This window comes from Malus sylvestris, chromosome 8 (assembly GCF_916048215.2).
Source record: "Malus sylvestris chromosome 8, drMalSylv7.2, whole genome shotgun sequence".
Lineage (NCBI taxonomy): Eukaryota > Viridiplantae > Streptophyta > Magnoliopsida > Rosales > Rosaceae > Malus > Malus sylvestris.
The window spans coordinates 9,370,953-9,388,741 of record NC_062267.1 but is presented as its reverse complement, the minus strand read 5'-3'; the positions used below and the strand labels follow the sequence as shown (position 1 = coordinate 9,388,741).

The following is a 17,789-nucleotide window of genomic DNA, read 5'->3' as shown; positions in this document are numbered from 1 at the left end:
TCGTATAAATGATATTCTAGATTAATCTATTCTTAAGAAAATGAAAAATTTTGAATTCGAAGCATAGTTGGTTGAAAAGAAAAACGCTAAACATCAAGATAATCCATTGCTTGCATTTCTATTTTGTTATTGTCATTAATTAATTTGATTAAGGGATTAAGAAGATGAGGAAAGCACCAGATTTTTCCATGTAGTATTAGAGAGGGCCACAATTAAAAATCATCATACATATGAAGCAAAATAATAGATCTTGGGTCTTGTTGAAAGTGACTTGAATCAACTTTGGATAATGCTAATCTATCTGTCGATTGTAGTGTGAAGTTGTCATTGGCAGATGGTTATTTGGAATTGGATTTGTCAGACGCAAGAAGTTTTAAGTACGTACACGTTGCATTAAGAAGCTTATCCAATCAATTGGATTTCTAATTGTCAAAATAATTGATCATTGGAATTTGACTTAACCTACGACAGCCGTACAGTTGATCTCTTGCTTAGAGAATAATCTAAGAAATGTCCATTTATTCCTAATAAAATGAGAGAATATGTCATGCAATCTTTTATACGTCTCCTTGTATTGTATCTATAAGACGTGATGCGTATATATACACAATGAAATATATTTGGTGGCACAGACATATTTTTCAAATAATGATTGGTTGCTGAAAGAAGGAGTTCAGGCTGAAATTCAATTAAAATTTGAGTACTGATTGAACATATGGGGTGATATTGGTTTTAGTTCATTTATTTTTTTTAGACACGTGTTTAGTTGTGATTGGACTCTGGTTGAATTAAATAGAAGCTCCTGCTTTTCTTTCAGCATCAAATCATTGTTCTATTTTAACGCTTATGATGCTATACAGGTAATAATATGCAAATTGAGGACAATTTCAATTCCAGTAATTAAATAATAAACCATTGGTCTATCTCTTTGAAATTTTTGATAATTTTCAAGTTGCCACACTAAGCAATTTGTAATTTCCTTTTCCTAGATTATCCATCAATCTATTTACAATTATGAAGCATCCCTTGTAACCTGTTCTTGTAATAATTTAACTTAATTTACATGAAATTACACAGAGATTATTTGGGTCAACCATCACCCGATAGACCCTCACTAGCATTACCAATGTCATCTTGATCATGATTAGTAGCATAATAAGCAGCCAAATTCAAGTACTTATCTTGTTTCATAATCCTATTAATATCCTTCCACCTTGCCCTACAAATCACGCAACTAGCCGACCTCCCCCCGCTGCTCCTCTTCCACGTCATCAAACACTCTTCGTGTATAGGGTTTCTACACGTCCCGCAAGCCACCACCTTCTCTTGCTTTCCCGCCATCTCCTCCAAACAAACCGGGCAGCTACTTCCCTCTTCAATTTCCACCTGATGTCGTGGCTTTGTTGCTGACGACGACGAGGAGCCCTGAAAAAACAACTGGTGAAACCTCTCTCGAAGGCTGAAAGCCGCCAGTGCTTCCGGCAGCGTAGGCAGCCCTAAGAGGCGGTTGACCTGGCACGGCCGCAGCGTCCTCCTCCTCAGACATGCGTCATCGAGGGGAAGGCCCAACGCTCGGATGAACACGAAGAAAATGTGCTTGCATGGGGTTGTACGGTCCGGGCACGTGCATGAAGGGGTGGCGGATAAGGAGACGGTGTAGACGTTCCCCGTGGCGCCTAACACGAAGAAGTTGGAGTCTCGGCGGTGGAGGAGGCGGAGGTGGTGGTGGAGGGCTCGAAGAATGCGGTCGGCGAAGGGTTGCGTGGGTTTGAACCGGGTTCGCGGGCGTCGGGGGTGGTGGTTTGGTGGGGAGGAGGTGGAGGCGACGGAGTCCATTAGGGCAGTTATGGCAGCCGTTAAGGTCGTGGCTTGTTGAGAACAAAATGTGGCAAATGGCGAAGAACTGTTTGTTATGTGGGAATGGTGGGATTTATATGTGGATGGGATTCTTTGTGTGAGATGGAAGAGTACGTGAGGGATAGCGGGAGGGTCGGGAAGTTTGGTCAAGTTTTTTGGAGAACTACAAAGCCTTTTTGGAGAATTGGATTGTGAGGGGGTAGACTCTCAAGCCACGTTATAGGGCAAGTGCCGTGGTACAAATGTTTGGCAAACCATTTCTTTTCTGCATTTGCAAATTGGATAATATCCTGGAGAATTATTCTCCAAAGCCTAGCACCAAAATAGTTAGAGGTCTAAACTCTAAATTGTGACCAACGTTACTCTTGGTTTGGATCATTATTCCACTTTTCTATGTTGGAAGAAATTTTAAGTTCGAATATCTTCTCATGTTGATTAAAAAGACAAAAAAAAAAAAAAAAAAAAAAAACTCTAAATAATTGTTACCGATGATTATTGTCTATTTTGATACCGTTTCATAGCATGCCAACATGATATATCTAATTCAATCATATTATAATATGTTTATGCCAATATTTTTGTCTAAATTATGAACAATAAACTCTTCAGACTTGGTTAATATTGTTAACATCATTTGCTAGTAGCGAACGTGATGAAACGGGTTGGTTAGAAAAATGTATGTTTTGCACCCGCATTCGAATCATGCTCCAAGTAAAAATATCGTCTAAATGGTGTCCTAATTTGAGTAGTTCTTTGTACATCCAAGTTTCGTCTCTAAACACCCAGTTGCCTGTGAAGAATTCAGCATGAACTTCTGAATGGTTGGAATCAATTTCACCATTCAAAAGAGTTATGTGATCAAAGTAATTACAACAGTCGTCTTTTTGTTTGAGGAAAGAAAAGGGCAAGGGTACCATACTTTATCGTTAAAGTTAATAATAATCCAATTTTTCCCTCCCATAAAACCCCTTTGTTTGAAACAAGCGGTATTCAGGAAAGAGGAAAACTAACACAAGAATATAGGTTTCCATAAGTAAATGTTCTTAGTCATTCAGACTACCGCTTTAATTATGACAATCATTATTTTTCTTTTTGACAAAGCAGAATTCTAAATCTACCTATGGAACCGAAGGTTCAACTCAGTTAGAAAAAATTGGAGACACTGACTTTGCCAACTGACGTAATATTCACTTCTACTTTGTTGTGAGTTTATCGGTTATGGGGTGGGCAAATGGGTATAGGAACCGTAGGTCGGGGCGAGTAATCAAGGTTCGGGGCGGATCCAAAAATTATAAATGCAAAACGGGGCGGGCGGGTACAGGTAAATAACGGGGTGGGGCGGGTAGGGAAATGGGAATAAACAAGCCCCCCGCCCGGATCGTTGATTTCCTACGTTGGTTTCCTACCGTTGATTTCACCCTCTCTCTCTCTCTCTCTCTCTCTCTCCCTACCTCTCTCTCTCTCTCTCTCTCTCTCTCTCTCTCTCTCTTATTCTTGTCCGGGACTTCCAAGACTCTATTTCATTCTCAGACTCAATTCCCTTAACTCTCCCCTCTCCTCCCTCGATCTCTCCTCCTTGAATCTCATTTCCTCTCTCACCACCACCATCACCATCACCATCAGACCTCGATCTCTCCTCCTGATTCACTCATGTCTTCCTCACTTCGTTCGCTGCCATCATTATCAGGCCTCAATCTCTGGCGATGCTTTGTTCGATGCTGATCTCTGGCGACGCTTTGTGGTGCGCTAACGACAGGGTCGTCGATGAGTTCATGATGGAGCAGTCAATCCCGCCGTACCTGTTCACGTTCGCCGTCGATGAGCTAGGGTACCAGGAAGTGGGCCTGAGAACTAGGGTTTACGCTAAGACGGTGTCGGCAATGCTTGAATCCAACAGCAATTTATCCATTTCTCTCTCAATTTGTCTGATTCGTTCTATCTGATCATTTTCCGAAACCCTAATCCCCAATTCTAAGGTTTCCCCTTACGAATCTCCCTCCATTTGGCTCCATTTTCACCCTCCGCAATCACTGCAAATGGAAATTCTAGTCCATTGAAATGGGAAATTAGGGTTTGATAGTCAGCAGGTGTGTGTATTTTCTGTCGCTGTGGGGGTGGTTTTTGGTGGCCATGGCTGCTTTGAAAAGAATGGCGCAGTCCAGCGTGAGCACTACTACGAGTAGTTACAGTTCATGTAAAGGTGGTGGCGCAGTCCATTGAAATGGCAATTCCCAATCAGTTTCCAGCAGACTTGTGGGTTCTAGTGGTCGACGACGACACCACATGCTTGAGGATTCTTAAGCTGATGTTCCTCCGGTGTCTCTACCAGGGTATGTCGTTGATCTTCTAGCTAGGACCTCAGTGATTGAATGAAGTACCAAAATTTACATTCATACATTCGTTATCGTTTGATGGCATTAACTTTTCAATTCCTAATTATCAATTAGTTTAGATTCTTCTGTTTTTATGTCGGAAATTTCGATAGATAGATGCTGTTTGTTTTTGCCTATTCTCATTTTAGAAATTATTATAAAAAAAATGAAAAAAAGTTGGACCCGTGAGGCGGGGGCGGGACGGGTCCAGTAAATAACGAGCCAGGTTAGGCCTGGTTCCAAAACTCAAAATCTCTCTACCCGGACTAGCCCGCCCCGTTACTGTTTAAAACGGGTAAGGTCCGATTCCTCCAAAATTGGGCCCGGCCTAGCCCGTGCCCAGCCCTAGGTTATGGCCTATGCAAAAGAGAGTATAATTTCACCCAACACTTAATAAACTGAAATAATAATATTATCCATGACCTTTTTGGTAATTTCACCAAAGAATCCCTGCCTCTCCAACCTCCAACTACTGTGAGTCTGTGACTGTTAACCCCAAAACCCTAACTCCATCATATCTCCGCTGAGTGCTCCAATGGCTTCTCGCTGCAGATCTTTCTCGAAGCCGGCTTTCTCTCTTCTCAAATCCGCCGTCAACAAACCGGCGTTCAAGGCCACTCCCATGTCCTCTCTCCCCACAGCCCGCCCTTCTATCAATCTCTCAAGGTGAGCAGACCTTTCAAATCCATTAAATTCTCAATATTTTGGGATAATTCTCAATTGGACATTGTCGAATTTTTTAATTCATGCCGTTTTCTCGATTGGGTTTTTCCTCAAGTCAGCAAAGCTCTTGACTTTTTTCGATTTTTTTTTAATTGCAGGCCGTTTCCTCAGTTGGGTTGTCTGCAATCTCTGCTTCCATTTCACACGGCGGTGTCTTCAGCCCGGCTCACGTCGTGCCTCGGCATTGACTCGAGGAGCTCGAGGTCGTTGTCTCAGGGTATGCTCGGTGCAAACCCAGGAGTTTGATTTCTCCAATGTTTTGTATTTATTATCTGTAAGGAACTTTTTTACTCTTTAGTTAGCTAAAAGTTGAATCCTGAATTTGTATTGTTCTTCATTTCCATGATTTGAACGCTCAATTTGTTTACTTGTCGTTGCAAATCCATGAAACGAATAGGCACAAAATTGGTATTCATTTATAGCACTCTGAACCATTATGTCTTTGTTATTTGCTTACTCAGAATGTGCAAACTTCGGATCTTTTGTTAATGTGATTTATCTAGTCAAATTTTCGGTCTGAGAACAAAGTTTACAGGAGCAAGTTTGGGCCTCATAGTTAGAAAATTGAGAGGGTATATAACATCTAAAACTGGTAGAGTAATAGTACTGCTCAAGAAAACCAGCTTGCACTGACTTTTAGAAGTGTTGTTTGACATACAACATGTCACAATTGAGAATTCATCTAGTGTTATTTGTTGCCTGTGATAATACTTTAGATTTTGGTAAGATTCAAACTTTTAGAAACAGGCACCTAGACTGGGAATGGTAGGTGCTGTTTGCTGCCAATAGTGTTGAAACTCTATAGGTTTTGTGTTTTCCTTACTTTACTATATAACCGGTGGCTTTTAAACCTCAATGCGTGGGAAGAAATAATTCATGAAAAGTTTCATACATGGAAGGCAGCAGCCAAATTGCACACCCCATACCAAATACTTGACATATTCTTTAATAGGATAAACTTCCAAGAAGCAAGAAATTTTGTCAATCTAATATTTTTTGAGAAACTCATGGCATAATCTTTGAAGTCTCAGAAAACGGAAAAAGGGTATGCATCTAATCTATGCACTGTACTAAAACCATTGTCTCTACCTTTAATTTCCTATTGTTGAGGTTCAGTTTCATAATGCTTGGAGGTTTTTCCCCTCTATGATCTTGTGAAGTCATGAATGGATTTTGAGCTTCAATTTGTTCTCTAGACGTTTAAGTCTTACAAACTTAGACATTTTCGTGACTTGGACCAGTTTGTTCAGTGCATACATCTAAGTTGTTTACTAGTCTTTGAGTATGATGAATGTTTGAGCATTTGTTATTTTAACTGTATCATATTGTTCTTATGAATTGCTTATGATAGTGATAGTTCAAATTTTGATTCCCTGATGGTAGACCTTGTAATGTGTGCACAAGCCTCAAAACTAAATCCTATTCTCTGGTGTAAGGCATCAGTTGAAAAGTGTGGTTTTCAAGTTTTGATGTAAATAGTTAGTAAGAAGAGCAGTCTGATTTGTAAAGGCCGAAGAAAGATGTAAATAATTGTGCTCATTTTATGATTAAATTGCCCATCATTATTTGGGTCATGAATATGTGGTTCTTAACACGACTATGGTACACTCAGAAGTATGGAAATCTGTTCTGTTTGAAAATTTTAAGTCTGACATTACATTACTACCATTTGCCCTTCCTATTATGATCTATCCCTTCTCAAAATAGATCGTCGTACCCAGTGCACAAGGCTCCCGCTTTACGCAGGGTCTGGGAGAGGTGAATGTCGGCTAGCCTTACCCCCATTTATGGAGAGGCTGCTCCCAACCCTTCTCAAAATAGATGGATATACAAATTTCTAATGGTGGTTTGCAACTACTGGACCACTTCATGCATTAATACTGATTATATATAATTTAGTTTGTTCTGCGGAATATTTGTGTTTGCTAAGGATTCTGATTGCCCGATTAAGTCGTTTTCATCAGTATTGATAGTGAGATCCTTTAATTCTAACAAACTCTGCTTATTTTTCTGCTTCTTTAATATATTCAGAAATAGGTCTCAGCGTGCCTCGATAAGAGATTGAAGAAGTTGGAAGATAGAGGCCAATGGATGAGTCTCATCACCACTGCTATCAGCAAGTCCTTTTCATCTTGGAGTTAAGATTTAAACAGTTTTGTATCACAGTAGCTGCAAGAACTGAATGCTCTGACTCAGAGCTATAATTGTTTAAATTCTCCTTCAAATATTTCTTTTACCTTCCCCATGGATATCGAAGGAATATTCCGGTCTATACCGATACATACTCATGCATGCCATACACCACAGCATAGAATTGTCGGCATTTTTCGTATGCTCTATAGCAGCACAGCAGCAATGTAGAGGAGAAAATAATAGTGATGAGTTTGTCACATTTCAAAGGGTGATATTTTGGCTTGTGTTCTAAGTTACAGTTATACATTTTTTCTCTATTTACCTGAAAATAAAGTAAAGGTGCCATTGCCAAGGTGGGGAACTGGGTTTCTGTCACGTAGCAGTCAATTTGATAAAAAGGACAGGATAAAAAGTGAAGCGCAGGTGAGGATGCGGGGCGGTCGATGTGATAAGTTGATGGTGTCCAAAATGTCTCCCATATGTTTTTAAAAGGAGCATTGGCCTTGGTCCCAATATGTCTCCTACCTCCTCCATCACACGATACACTTGCATGTGCACTTCTTTCAGACTGAAACTATGTTCATGTACGGAACTCATTGTCAATGTGTCACTTCCCAAGCATGATTGAAATGTAACGAAAATCTAATCAGTTGTTTCGTATTCAAGAGGTTTGCAACTCAAGTTGTTAATTGTGCTTATCCTTTGCCCAATGTTTTGTGTTCGATTCCTGTTGTCCTGATATTGCTTGTGCGGGAGATTTTGGTCCTTATAATGAGGTGAAGTTTCATTTCAGTCTAAATGGTTTCAAGTGTTGCTAGTCAATGTTTTTGAATTGCCATGGTGGATGGGGTTTGTTCTTCAACTCACTACATCTCGAATTCAAACCCCCAACCCACCTCTTTGATGTATATTAGAATAGTTATATCGCTTTTTTGAGAATAATACTAAGTATCCATTATCCACTGAATGAGCCTTGGCTGCCAGACATTTCAATGGTCAATATTCTTGTGAACATCAAAACCCCACTCCATAGCTAAATAAACAGTTGTCATTAGCAGCCCCTTCTGCAAGTGTACAAATAACCTGCCCTGTGTATTTGTTCAGTTAGTACGTGTTGAATGGAAATTTAATTAATTAATTAATTGATAAAATATATTGAAGTTGGAGAGTCACTGGTTACCACGTTAGGGCAATTGACGGAGAAAAAGCTTTGGGAGCTTATAAAAATGGTGGCCAAGTCACTGTCAGAAAAAAAAAATTTTAAAAATTAAAAAAATTACAAAAAAAAAAGAAGGGGAAAGGAGACAAAACCCTTTATAATGCACATGAACTTATGCTCCATGCATGGAAGCCATTCACTTTTGGTTTCAAAGATTTCAATTAGTGACTAATGACCATATTTAGTAGTATTTAACTTTAATCTAATCCTCCAAACTGAAAGAGCAGTTTTCTCATCTTTGCTTGATTTGGTCGTTTTATTGAGTGAAGTTGCTTTTCTTCCACGAAGTGTGGTTGAGGGGTTCTCATTTCCTTACAAGGTCAAGTGTACTTGAGTTCTGTTTTAATTTGATAACGGTGGTGAGAAACATTTAAAAAAAAACTAAATTATAAATATAAATACATGCCTTTTTACTTCATACACACACTCTTAATTTGGGGTCGTCTAATCAACTGAATTAACAAAGATCAAAGGACATAAATTAACTAGGGGTGTATGAGATGTAAAAATGGGTGTTTGGATAGCACACGCCTAAACACATCTCACTTATATATGGTACAACTTTTTATTGTATTACTCTATAAAGAAATAGCATGCATGTAGTCATAAAAGATTTTTGTCCCAAATTGAGCCAGTTATATAGAAGAATAAATTCCACATTGTAATATGTTAACGCTCAAAATTAGGAGGTTAACAAAGACCAATGTAGTCATGTGGTCAGCCCTTGGTTGGCTTCGGATTGCAATGATAAGAACTGAACAACAAAGTTTAAGCGGTTCACCTTGAAAAACTGGGTTACGTCCACTAAATCACTCGTACATATTGAATGAAAGGTTACAAATAATGCTCGGCATAAACTTGTTTCTTTATTCTCTCTTTTTTGTCTAGCATGTTCTAAGGAGCACTCGTCCTCCTTATATAGTCCCTCAATAAGCCTCATGTCCATGGGCTTGAGTCTTCCACCGTTTTGCATTTAACGCACCGAATACATAAACTTGACCTGCTAGCTGCCCCTCCGCCCTTTACTCGACACATGGTGACGAAGTGACATTTGTTTAGGCCCACTTGCATGTTTCTTGGGATAATGTGTATTGAGTGCCTTGCTCGGTCGTGGGGTTTATGGGATTCCACACCTGAGCGCTTGATCTGACAGCCTTTATGTCCTTCACAGGCTCTTGTTCTCTTTAGTGGCAAAAAATTAATGACCGAGTAGGCCTGTCCCTGTGTCCTTGGAACTTCGCGCTATAAAATTTTCAAGATGTCAACTAGTCGTCAATAGTCAGAAAGTACTTTATGAGAAAGCACTTGACTTTATTGCTTATAGATAAACTAGACCGTTGAGTGGTCGACTGTAGCGCTCAAAACCATCCTTTCAATTCCGTTAGGGCTTGGTCTTTCCGTTTTGTGGACCTTCCTCCCTTTGGGCCTTTATTTCCCTTCAGGCTTTGTTCCCTTGGGCTTCCAGGGGTTGGAAAGGACCATGCATTAGCATAATAAGTTATAATTTTTCTACATCACATCTTAAGAAACTTGTCCCCACCATAGTCTGAAATATCGATAATATCGACGAAATATCAAGGATATTTTGGTTTTTTTGAAGCACGGATATTTCGGAACATATCCATGTACATATCGTACAAATATCGACAATATCGACGATAATATCGGAAAATATCGATGTCGATAATTTCGCTCACACTTCAGCAATATTTTGTCAAAATATCGATGTAATATCGCTAAAATATTGAAAATATCGATGTAAAGGAAGGAAAAAAAAAAGAAAAAAAGGAAAAAATGGAGGAAAAAAAAAGGAAAAAGAAGAAAATATCGATGTAAAGGAAGGAAAAAAAAGGAAAAAGAAGAAAAAAATGGGAAAAAGGGAGGAAAAAAACACAAAGGGGATTTGAATCACTCCCATTTTACTCCTCCAACACCTTAACCACAATATATCACTTATGTTTTGGTAATAATATGCTAAAATATTTATATTTATATGAGTGGCATGTTAACAATTACATGCAAAACTATTTTGGGGATTTATCATTTGATGAATACTCTTCACAATAAACTTACTCTAGACATAGAGATGATGAAGATAGTGAAAAATTTGAACCTCATTGGAACTTTATGTGGTACTAAATCACTCATGTATCTTACCATGCAATGTATAAAGTGTAAAATATTGTAGTAAATCATTATATATAAATGATTATAGTGTGTTTAATCTTTTTTTCATTAATTACTACATATTTTCTACACACACAATGTTTGCCAGCTCGTTGTATAATCAACTTTGTTGATGCACAAAATCAGTGAGGACTTTGGTACAACAGAAAGTGTTAAGTTTGTGATATTCGCTAGATTGCTTCGGTCACTAGTGTGGATAAGTATGTATATAGAAAGAGACAGGGAAGCAAACACAAGATGTACGTGGTTCACCCAGATTGGCGACGTCCACGAAGTAGAGGAGTTTTCATTAATTGTGAAGGGTTTACACAAGTACATAGGTTCAAGCTCTCCTTTTGTGAGTACTAGTGAATGATTTAGTACAAATGACATTAGGCAATATTGTGAGAGAATGATCTCTATTTATAGAAGAGAGTTTCTAGTTTCATTATGACATTTATATGTGTCGTGTTGTGATCGGCTTCTGATGTTGACACGTGTCGCATTATGATTGGCTTTTGATGTCGACATGTGTCGAGCTGTGATTGGCCTCCTGGTTGGAGGGAAACTCTTATGGGTCTTTGATGGTATAATGTTGACCGGTACTCAGTAGTTTCGGGATTGGTCAAGTATGGTACAAACAAACTTAAATCAGTAAAATCCATCATGTAATGCATTTCCTTCTAACTTTTTTTGATAAACTAATAGATAATTGACTAAATAAACATTCTCCAAAGTTTCAATAAAAATTTCCAAGTTTTTCTTATCATTTTCATGGGTTTTATTCAATTTTTATCGATATCGATAATATCCCGATATTTCCACCGAAATTTCCATGTTTTTGGACTACCAATATTTCCGATATCATCGATATTTTATACCATGGTCTCCACATAGTAAAAATTCTCAATAAGTTAAAAACTATGCAATATTGTTATGAATATAAATTTACGATGAAATAAAATATTTTTGACATTAGGTGTCTCTCTTTTACCAATGTTACATCTTAGAAATTGACATCCTCCACCACTAATCTAATGTGATTATTTGTTCTCATACTATATTCCTTATGGATAACTAAGTAAAAAAATACTTCTTTTTTTTAACTATACCTCTATTAGATAATAACCTCCCTATAGATATAAAATTGATTTGGTCCTAACATTACGGCTATATAGAGGTTTTACTTTAGCGCAACACCAATTAAATTAAGGGAATTTTAACGAAAAGCACCCGGTACTGTTCACTTTAACGAAAAACCACATTTTTACACTAAAAAGTCAATCCTGGTACTATTCACTTTACTCTTTATTTTGTCCTTATCATTAAAACTCAAAGTTTCAAGCCCTTTTCATTAGTTTTCCTTTAAATTAATAACATTCGAGTGCAATAGCAGGAAGGAAGGACCATGGAGTATGTTTAAAGGGATTGTCATTTCCTGAAATGGTTAAATTATAGATTTAACATCTCTTACCCTCGATGTGTAGTTCTCCTTACAACTAATAATATTAACGAAAAACACTAAAAGAGGCAAATGATTGAAAAGAAAAAAAAAACGCTTCTCATTTGGGTACGTGGTGTTATCCACACACCTATGTTTTACCTTTCACACTCTCTTGTTAATTTTTGTTATTTTTCCTTTGTTCTATAATATTTTTTTTTCCAAAGTATTACAGTTCAGCTTTATTTTAATTAATATTATTATTGTTTGTCACACTTATAAGAGTAATATTAATGCAGAAACTGGTGTGTGTTTCTTTGTGAGAGATGGCATCATAAACCAGTGAGACTGGGTGCATGAGGGCATGAAAAGGAGGCATGTGACCACCGCAAACTTTGCTACACCCTCACACTAATGTACAAATATTTATCAGAATTAACTTTTTAATTAATAATTAAAGAAGCAAACTTTTATCTTTGAAATTAATTAATATTATTATTCCCACCAGTACTACTGCTAAGGTTCCTTGGTTAATTTCCTATTATTATTTTCTGTTTACTTTGTTGGCTAACGATAAGAGCAAAATCAAATTTCAGAGACAGAAAATCGTGCAAATTACATAGCCAGCTTAGAAAAATATAATTAATGTATAGAACAATGTATAAATTAAACCTAATTAACAGACCTTTGGATCAGCACTGTCTAGGATCCTGCATGCATGCATACGCAGTCTCATAGCATTTGTCAACTTCAATAAACAATTTAATTTAATTTACCAGAAATCAATTTTATGTACTTAATACTCTTAATTAGTTTTGTTTATACAAATAATATCGAAAGTTAGAGGAATCGAACTTAGAACTTCTAGTATACATAAATATTGCGTTTGATTAATTTAAAGTGCTAACAATGCACAATGTCAGTAGCAGACACCACACCTCTAGTGTAATAACAATCATATGAAATAACAGTTAGCTTCGCTGTTTTTCTCTTCTTAAAGAGACTTTAAGCGTTTTTCTTTCACATGAAAGAGAGCTTTGAAGAGAGTTTATTTATTTATTTATTTTTTTATCCTTGTTTGATGCACAAAATTTGATAGATTTTGGAACAATGTAAAGTATTAAGTTTTTTAACTTGGTAAGGTTGCTCCGGTCATTAAGTATAGATACATATATAGAGGGATATAGATAGAAAAACAAACACAAGATGTACGTGATCACCTTAGATTGGGCTACGTCCACGTGGGTAGATGAGTTCTTATTAATATTTTAGAGTTTACGTAATATAATGGTTTAAGCATAATCATCATTAGTCAGTTCTAATAATGATTTAAGTACAGCAGTGGCATTACAGATTAATTATAGAAGAATGGTCTCCTTTTATAGTTGAGTAGAGTCGCACCCTTTCATCCGCGGTCTATATGGGACTCTTGGGGCTTCATTTTGGCTTTGACACATGTCGTTTTGTGATTGGCCTCCTGGTTGAAGATTGATGAAGGTATAAAGTTGACCGGTATTCAGTAGTTTCATAATTAGTGAAGAATGGTACAAACAACCCTGAACAACGAACCTTGAGCCAAACTGATATCTGGTTCGACCCAAGTTCGACCCGAAAATTTTCTTTTGAGTGATAACTTAGGAAACCAAAAAAAGTGACAATAAAAAAGAGTGTGACTTGTATTTCTATGGTCTTGGTCCTAGCATTTGTAGTCCTAGACTTATCCTGAAATCTTGTGGAAGTGAAACCACGTGCAATAAAGTTATAGAAAAAGTGTGGGTTTTGCGAAGGGAGAAGGATCGTCTATCCTCCCACTTCTAGTGCCCTTCCGTGCCTTTTTATTTGTGTGGTGACGGTTAAGCCACGTCGACATTTTATATTACTATTTATTTTTGTCTTATTATCTCTATAAAAAAAAATAATGTAAAATGTTGACGTGACTTAACCGTAACCACACAAAACAGAATGGCACCGAAAATAAGAGGGCAGACAATCATTGTCCTTTGCGAAGTACATGCATCTTCAATCCTTCTTTTCTTTTCCATTGGGAGTTTCGTATTTTATTTTCTCCAAATCCAGTAAGATTTTTTATCATATATATTTAGTAACAAATTCAGCCAACCGGATTTCTTTCAGCAGAAAACAATGTCAAAAAATCTGCTAGCCAATCTGCCTCTTCTTTCTAACATTCTCTGAAATGGTTAAAATCCCCACTGGCTTGAATCAGTTTTTCACTGAAATTCATGCAAAAAATTATAATATTAGACTAGTTAATTATCTTTCCTCACACTTCCTTCTCTTGCTCAAATCAAAATATATAAATAAACAGAAACAATTTATGTAATATTTCTGAAATTTTGATGTCTATAGTTCCGTTGTTAGTCGTGGTTACTCACATTTAGATTCAACCAGTAAGTGAAAAAGGATTTGGTGGGTGTTTGTTTACCATGAAAACCAAAGAGCTTGGAATGAAATCGAAAACACCGAGTTGGGGTGTGAAGGTGAAACCAACAAATTGGGACTCGTAGAATTATAATATGCTTTCGAGACTTGTAACTCAAGCAGTTAACGTGATCAAACTGATAACTGTGTGAATGATGGGTAATTAGTATATTGGAGGAGAGATTAAAGAGGGTGGAGTCCAGCAATTGTTGTGATGCAAATTATGATTAGGTGTGGAGACCTTTCACTTGGTGAAGTTGGGGTGTCAACAAGATAACATGATTATCTCTTACCAAACACCAACTTATTAATTAGTGGGTGCACATTTTGACAACTATAACATGTATAATTCAACATCAATCCCCTGCCCCATGAACAATTTTTATACCAATAATTACCTTAATTGCATAAAAATTGCATTCATACAAACCATTAACTTGGAAATTAGCTAGGGTTATACTCTTAATAATAATGATGATTAATGATGAAGATGATACTGCTCCAACTTTTTTAAACGCATTGGAGGTAACTCCAAACCCCAAACAACGTGGTAGGGGCAAACAAATAATGATAGGTTGCTAATGAAAAGATATAAATTATGTTCAACATAAACTATTTTTAGCATTTTAAGAAAGTTATTATGTGTTTCTTACTGCTAGCTCAAAGTTGAATATTGAATGAGAGCCCATCTATTAAAAACTCAATAGCTTAATTTGATAACAACGTCAAATTAGGCAACAAGAGTCTTGGCGCTATTCCATGTCAAAAATGAAGATATTATTAGAGAAATTTTTTGTTGTTTTTTTATCGTAGAATGTGTATTCGGTACTTTTGACGTATTCTTTAAAAATGTTTTTACGGGCTTTAAAAACCACTGTAGCTTTGATATTAGTTCATTTCAATTTAATTATGCTCAAAGAATATGTGAAAAAATAAAATAAAGGAGAAGGTAGATAAAGGGAAACTAGAAAATTCAAAATTAAGTTAGGGAAAATAACCCTAGGATAAAGAAAATAACATTACGAAATTATCTAATTAATTAAAAAAAAAAAAAAGATCAACTGGGTCCACTAAATTAACCTCGAAAAGTTGCCTAGTTTTAGCTACTCTAGCTCGCTCCCCGACTAGATCAGCTGCCGGAAATCGGGCCCCACGTGCTGATGAATCAAGTAATCTCCGCCGTTGGATACGTCAAAGACCATATTCTGATGGTGGTGGTGGTGGTGGTGGTGATGATGCGGCGGCGGCACCTGGTGAATGAAAGTCTGCTGCGCCCTCACTATCTCCTTCTGCCGCCGCAACTCCAGCACCTTACGGTGCGAGTTGGAGTGCTTTGTCAGCACGAACGTCGGGCTCGCCGCGGGTCGGTACTCCGGCACTAGTCGACCCGACTTGTATCGAACCCCGCACGCGTTGCACAGTGTCTTCGGACCCATCGGCCCCGTCCGCCACTGAGGCGTCTTGTCCGTTGCGCAATGCATGCACTTTCTCCCGTCACCGGGCCCACCGCCCGAACCTTCCTGGCTCTCCTTCTTCTTCGGTGCCGACTTCACAGTCTTCTTCCCAGTGCTGGAAGGCGGTGGTAATGGAGACGCTGCCTCCGCCGCTGAAACCACGACGTCGGATTGCTCCGGAGTCGAGAGGAGGAGGAGGCGGGAGGTCCAGTTGCACGGGGCGGCCCGGGACCGCTTGCTTCGGGCCTTGGCGGGGACCGAAACTTCCGGGTTGAATATCGGGTTGTTATTGCCATTAGGATTGTTATTGGTTCGGGTGGGGTCCGGTTGGAATTGGCGGGTCTCGAAGGCGGCCTGGTCGGGTCGGGGTTTCATTCCGGATATCAGCTGCAGCTTCTGCAGGTCCTCGCTGGAAAACGACTCCTCCACGAAATTCGACAGCCATTCGAGCTCAGCCAAATCGTCGCACTGAAACACAAATCACATAATTAATTAATAAATTAATCAAAACCCCACTTAAATTTAAATTTGAATCTTCCATTTTTTTCATTTCAATTTCGAATTCCGAAGAACTGTAGGCAGTAATTCATTAAAACTCAATCATTATTTTGTCGTTTTTTGTTTTTGGGATTGAAAAACAAATTCAAAAGTCAAATTGACCCAAAAAAATCAGCTAAATTATTTACCGGGACGCAGAGGTCACTGGAGAAGGGGCCGTCGGCGAGATTCCGGGACCCGAAATTGGGTTCAGAGCCCGATAAGGAGGACGAATTGCAGCTGTCGATGACGTTAAGTGGCGAAGAGTCGGTGGAGTTTCCGATGACGTTGTCAAAAGCAGCAGGACAACCACCGTCGGTAATGACAGCGTCGTCTTCGTTGGAAAAGTCGAGGAGGTCCTCCACCATAAAGTGGTCCCCGCCGCCACCAACGGCGGTCTTGTTGTTACTGCTGTCGAAGGAGTGGCGCTTTTCAGGTGTGAACTGTGGGCAGAAAGTTTTCTTGTAGTACTCCGGAGCTTCCATGGCTGCAAGGGAGCTCTAGAATTTTAGTCTGTTATTATATTTTTGGGGTTTTTTTTTTCTGGTATTTTTTTGGGTGTTGGAGTTAAGGCAATGAGGAAAGAGAGGGAATGAGAGGAGAGGGAAAGTAGTGAGGGAGGAGTGAGAGAGAAAGTGTAGGAAGAAGGAGAGAGCTCAGAGGGTTTATTTTGCGCTTCAAGAGGGACACACGGACACCTAAAATGGTGGATTTTGACGAGAGCAAAAATTAAAAATTAAAAATAAAAATAAATTTTTTTTTTTTTTTTTTTTTTTTTTTTGCAATGCAAATTTTATATTTTTAAAAGAAAAGAAAATCACTTAATACAACAAAAATTTAAGGAGGCTTTAATTTTGGTTTTAAAGGGAAATCTCCCCATGTTTACTTTTATGCCCTTTGTCTCTTTTCGCTTCTTTTGAGCCACTTAATATTACGATCTAATATTATTCTTCTTCATTTGTAAGTGCGATGTTTTAGGTTGGATTTTCGTCAAATGCAAATTTGAATAACATTATTGTTAGCTCATTGTGAGGCTAAGCTCATTATCTCTTTAGTATAGATATATCGTTCGTTAAAAAATATATATATTTTTTGCCCATTTGCTATTTGCTTTAACAAGAGAAAGAAAATCTTGAATGAGATCGTTATACCGCTACTAGATGTTGTTAATAAATTTGTTGCGGTCGATATGAATGCCATATCTTGGACCTAGAACACCTTTAGAACATTTCAAACCAGTATTTCATTAGCACGTGAGAAAGTTATAGTAAATTAAGTAAATTATTAACCTTCGCAATAAGAAATTAACCTAACAACATCTACACTAAGAGGAGAGGACCCCCTCTTTATCAAAGGTATGAAATCGGACGCACGTGCATGGCTAATGATGTTGATAATCACTCGGTTGAACTATTGGCATAGAGGGTAAAATCGTAAAGTTAACGTGA

The 17,789-nt window shown here is 38.0% G+C and overlaps 3 protein-coding genes across 4 annotated transcripts; 1 reads left to right on the top strand and 2 right to left on the bottom strand.

Annotated features, from left to right (window-relative positions):
• Positions 1–864: 864 nt before the first annotated feature.
• On the bottom strand, positions 865–2,262 carry LOC126631673 (uncharacterized). The gene has a single exon (XM_050301795.1). It carries the CDS (start codon positions 1,834–1,836, stop codon positions 1,090–1,092), a length of 747 nt encoding a protein of 248 aa, XP_050157752.1. The 5' UTR covers positions 1,837–2,262; the 3' UTR covers positions 865–1,089.
• Positions 2,263–4,671: 2,409 nt separating this feature from the next.
• On the top strand, positions 4,672–7,193 carry LOC126631674 (protein NONRESPONDING TO OXYLIPINS 2, mitochondrial-like). Of its 2 annotated transcripts, none has more exons than XM_050301797.1 (3): positions 4,672–4,895; positions 5,051–5,169; positions 6,984–7,193. In XM_050301797.1, the coding sequence occupies exons 1-3, from the start codon at positions 4,765–4,767 to the stop codon at positions 7,007–7,009; spliced, it is 276 nt and encodes a 91-aa protein (XP_050157754.1). In that variant the 5' UTR covers positions 4,672–4,764; the 3' UTR covers positions 7,010–7,193. The 2 variants fall into 2 exon arrangements, with proteins under 2 accessions (XP_050157754.1, XP_050157753.1); XM_050301796.1 differs by having other exon boundaries at positions 5,051–5,226.
• An 8,113-nt stretch (positions 7,194–15,306) lies between these two features.
• On the bottom strand, positions 15,307–17,031 carry LOC126633584 (GATA transcription factor 12-like). The gene is made up of 2 exons (XM_050304253.1): positions 16,491–17,031; positions 15,307–16,272 (listed from the first exon to the last, which is right to left on the bottom strand). Exons 1-2 carry the CDS (start codon positions 16,824–16,826, stop codon positions 15,475–15,477), a joined length of 1,134 nt encoding a protein of 377 aa, XP_050160210.1. The 5' UTR covers positions 16,827–17,031; the 3' UTR covers positions 15,307–15,474.
• Positions 17,032–17,789: the final 758 nt, after the last annotated feature.

What these genes read in the sequence shown, in the direction of transcription:
- LOC126631674 (XM_050301796.1), top strand. Translation starts at nt 4,765, where the DNA reads ATGGCTTCTCGCTGCAGATCTTTCTCGAAGCCGGCTTTCTCTCTTCTC. An exon ending in CCTTCTATCAATCTCTCAAG is followed by an intron (nt 4,896 to 5,050) that starts GTGAGCAGACCT and finishes TTTTAATTGCAG; the next exon opens with GCCGTTTCCTCAGTTGGGTT.
- LOC126631673 (XM_050301795.1), bottom strand. Translation starts at nt 1,836, where the DNA reads ATGGACTCCGTCGCCTCCACCTCCTCCCCACCAAACCACCACCCCCGA.
- LOC126633584 (XM_050304253.1), bottom strand. Translation starts at nt 16,826, where the DNA reads ATGGAAGCTCCGGAGTACTACAAGAAAACTTTCTGCCCACAGTTCACA. An exon ending in CCAGTGACCTCTGCGTCCCG is followed by an intron (nt 16,273 to 16,490) that starts GTAAATAATTTA and finishes TTTGTGTTTCAG; the next exon opens with TGCGACGATTTGGCTGAGCT.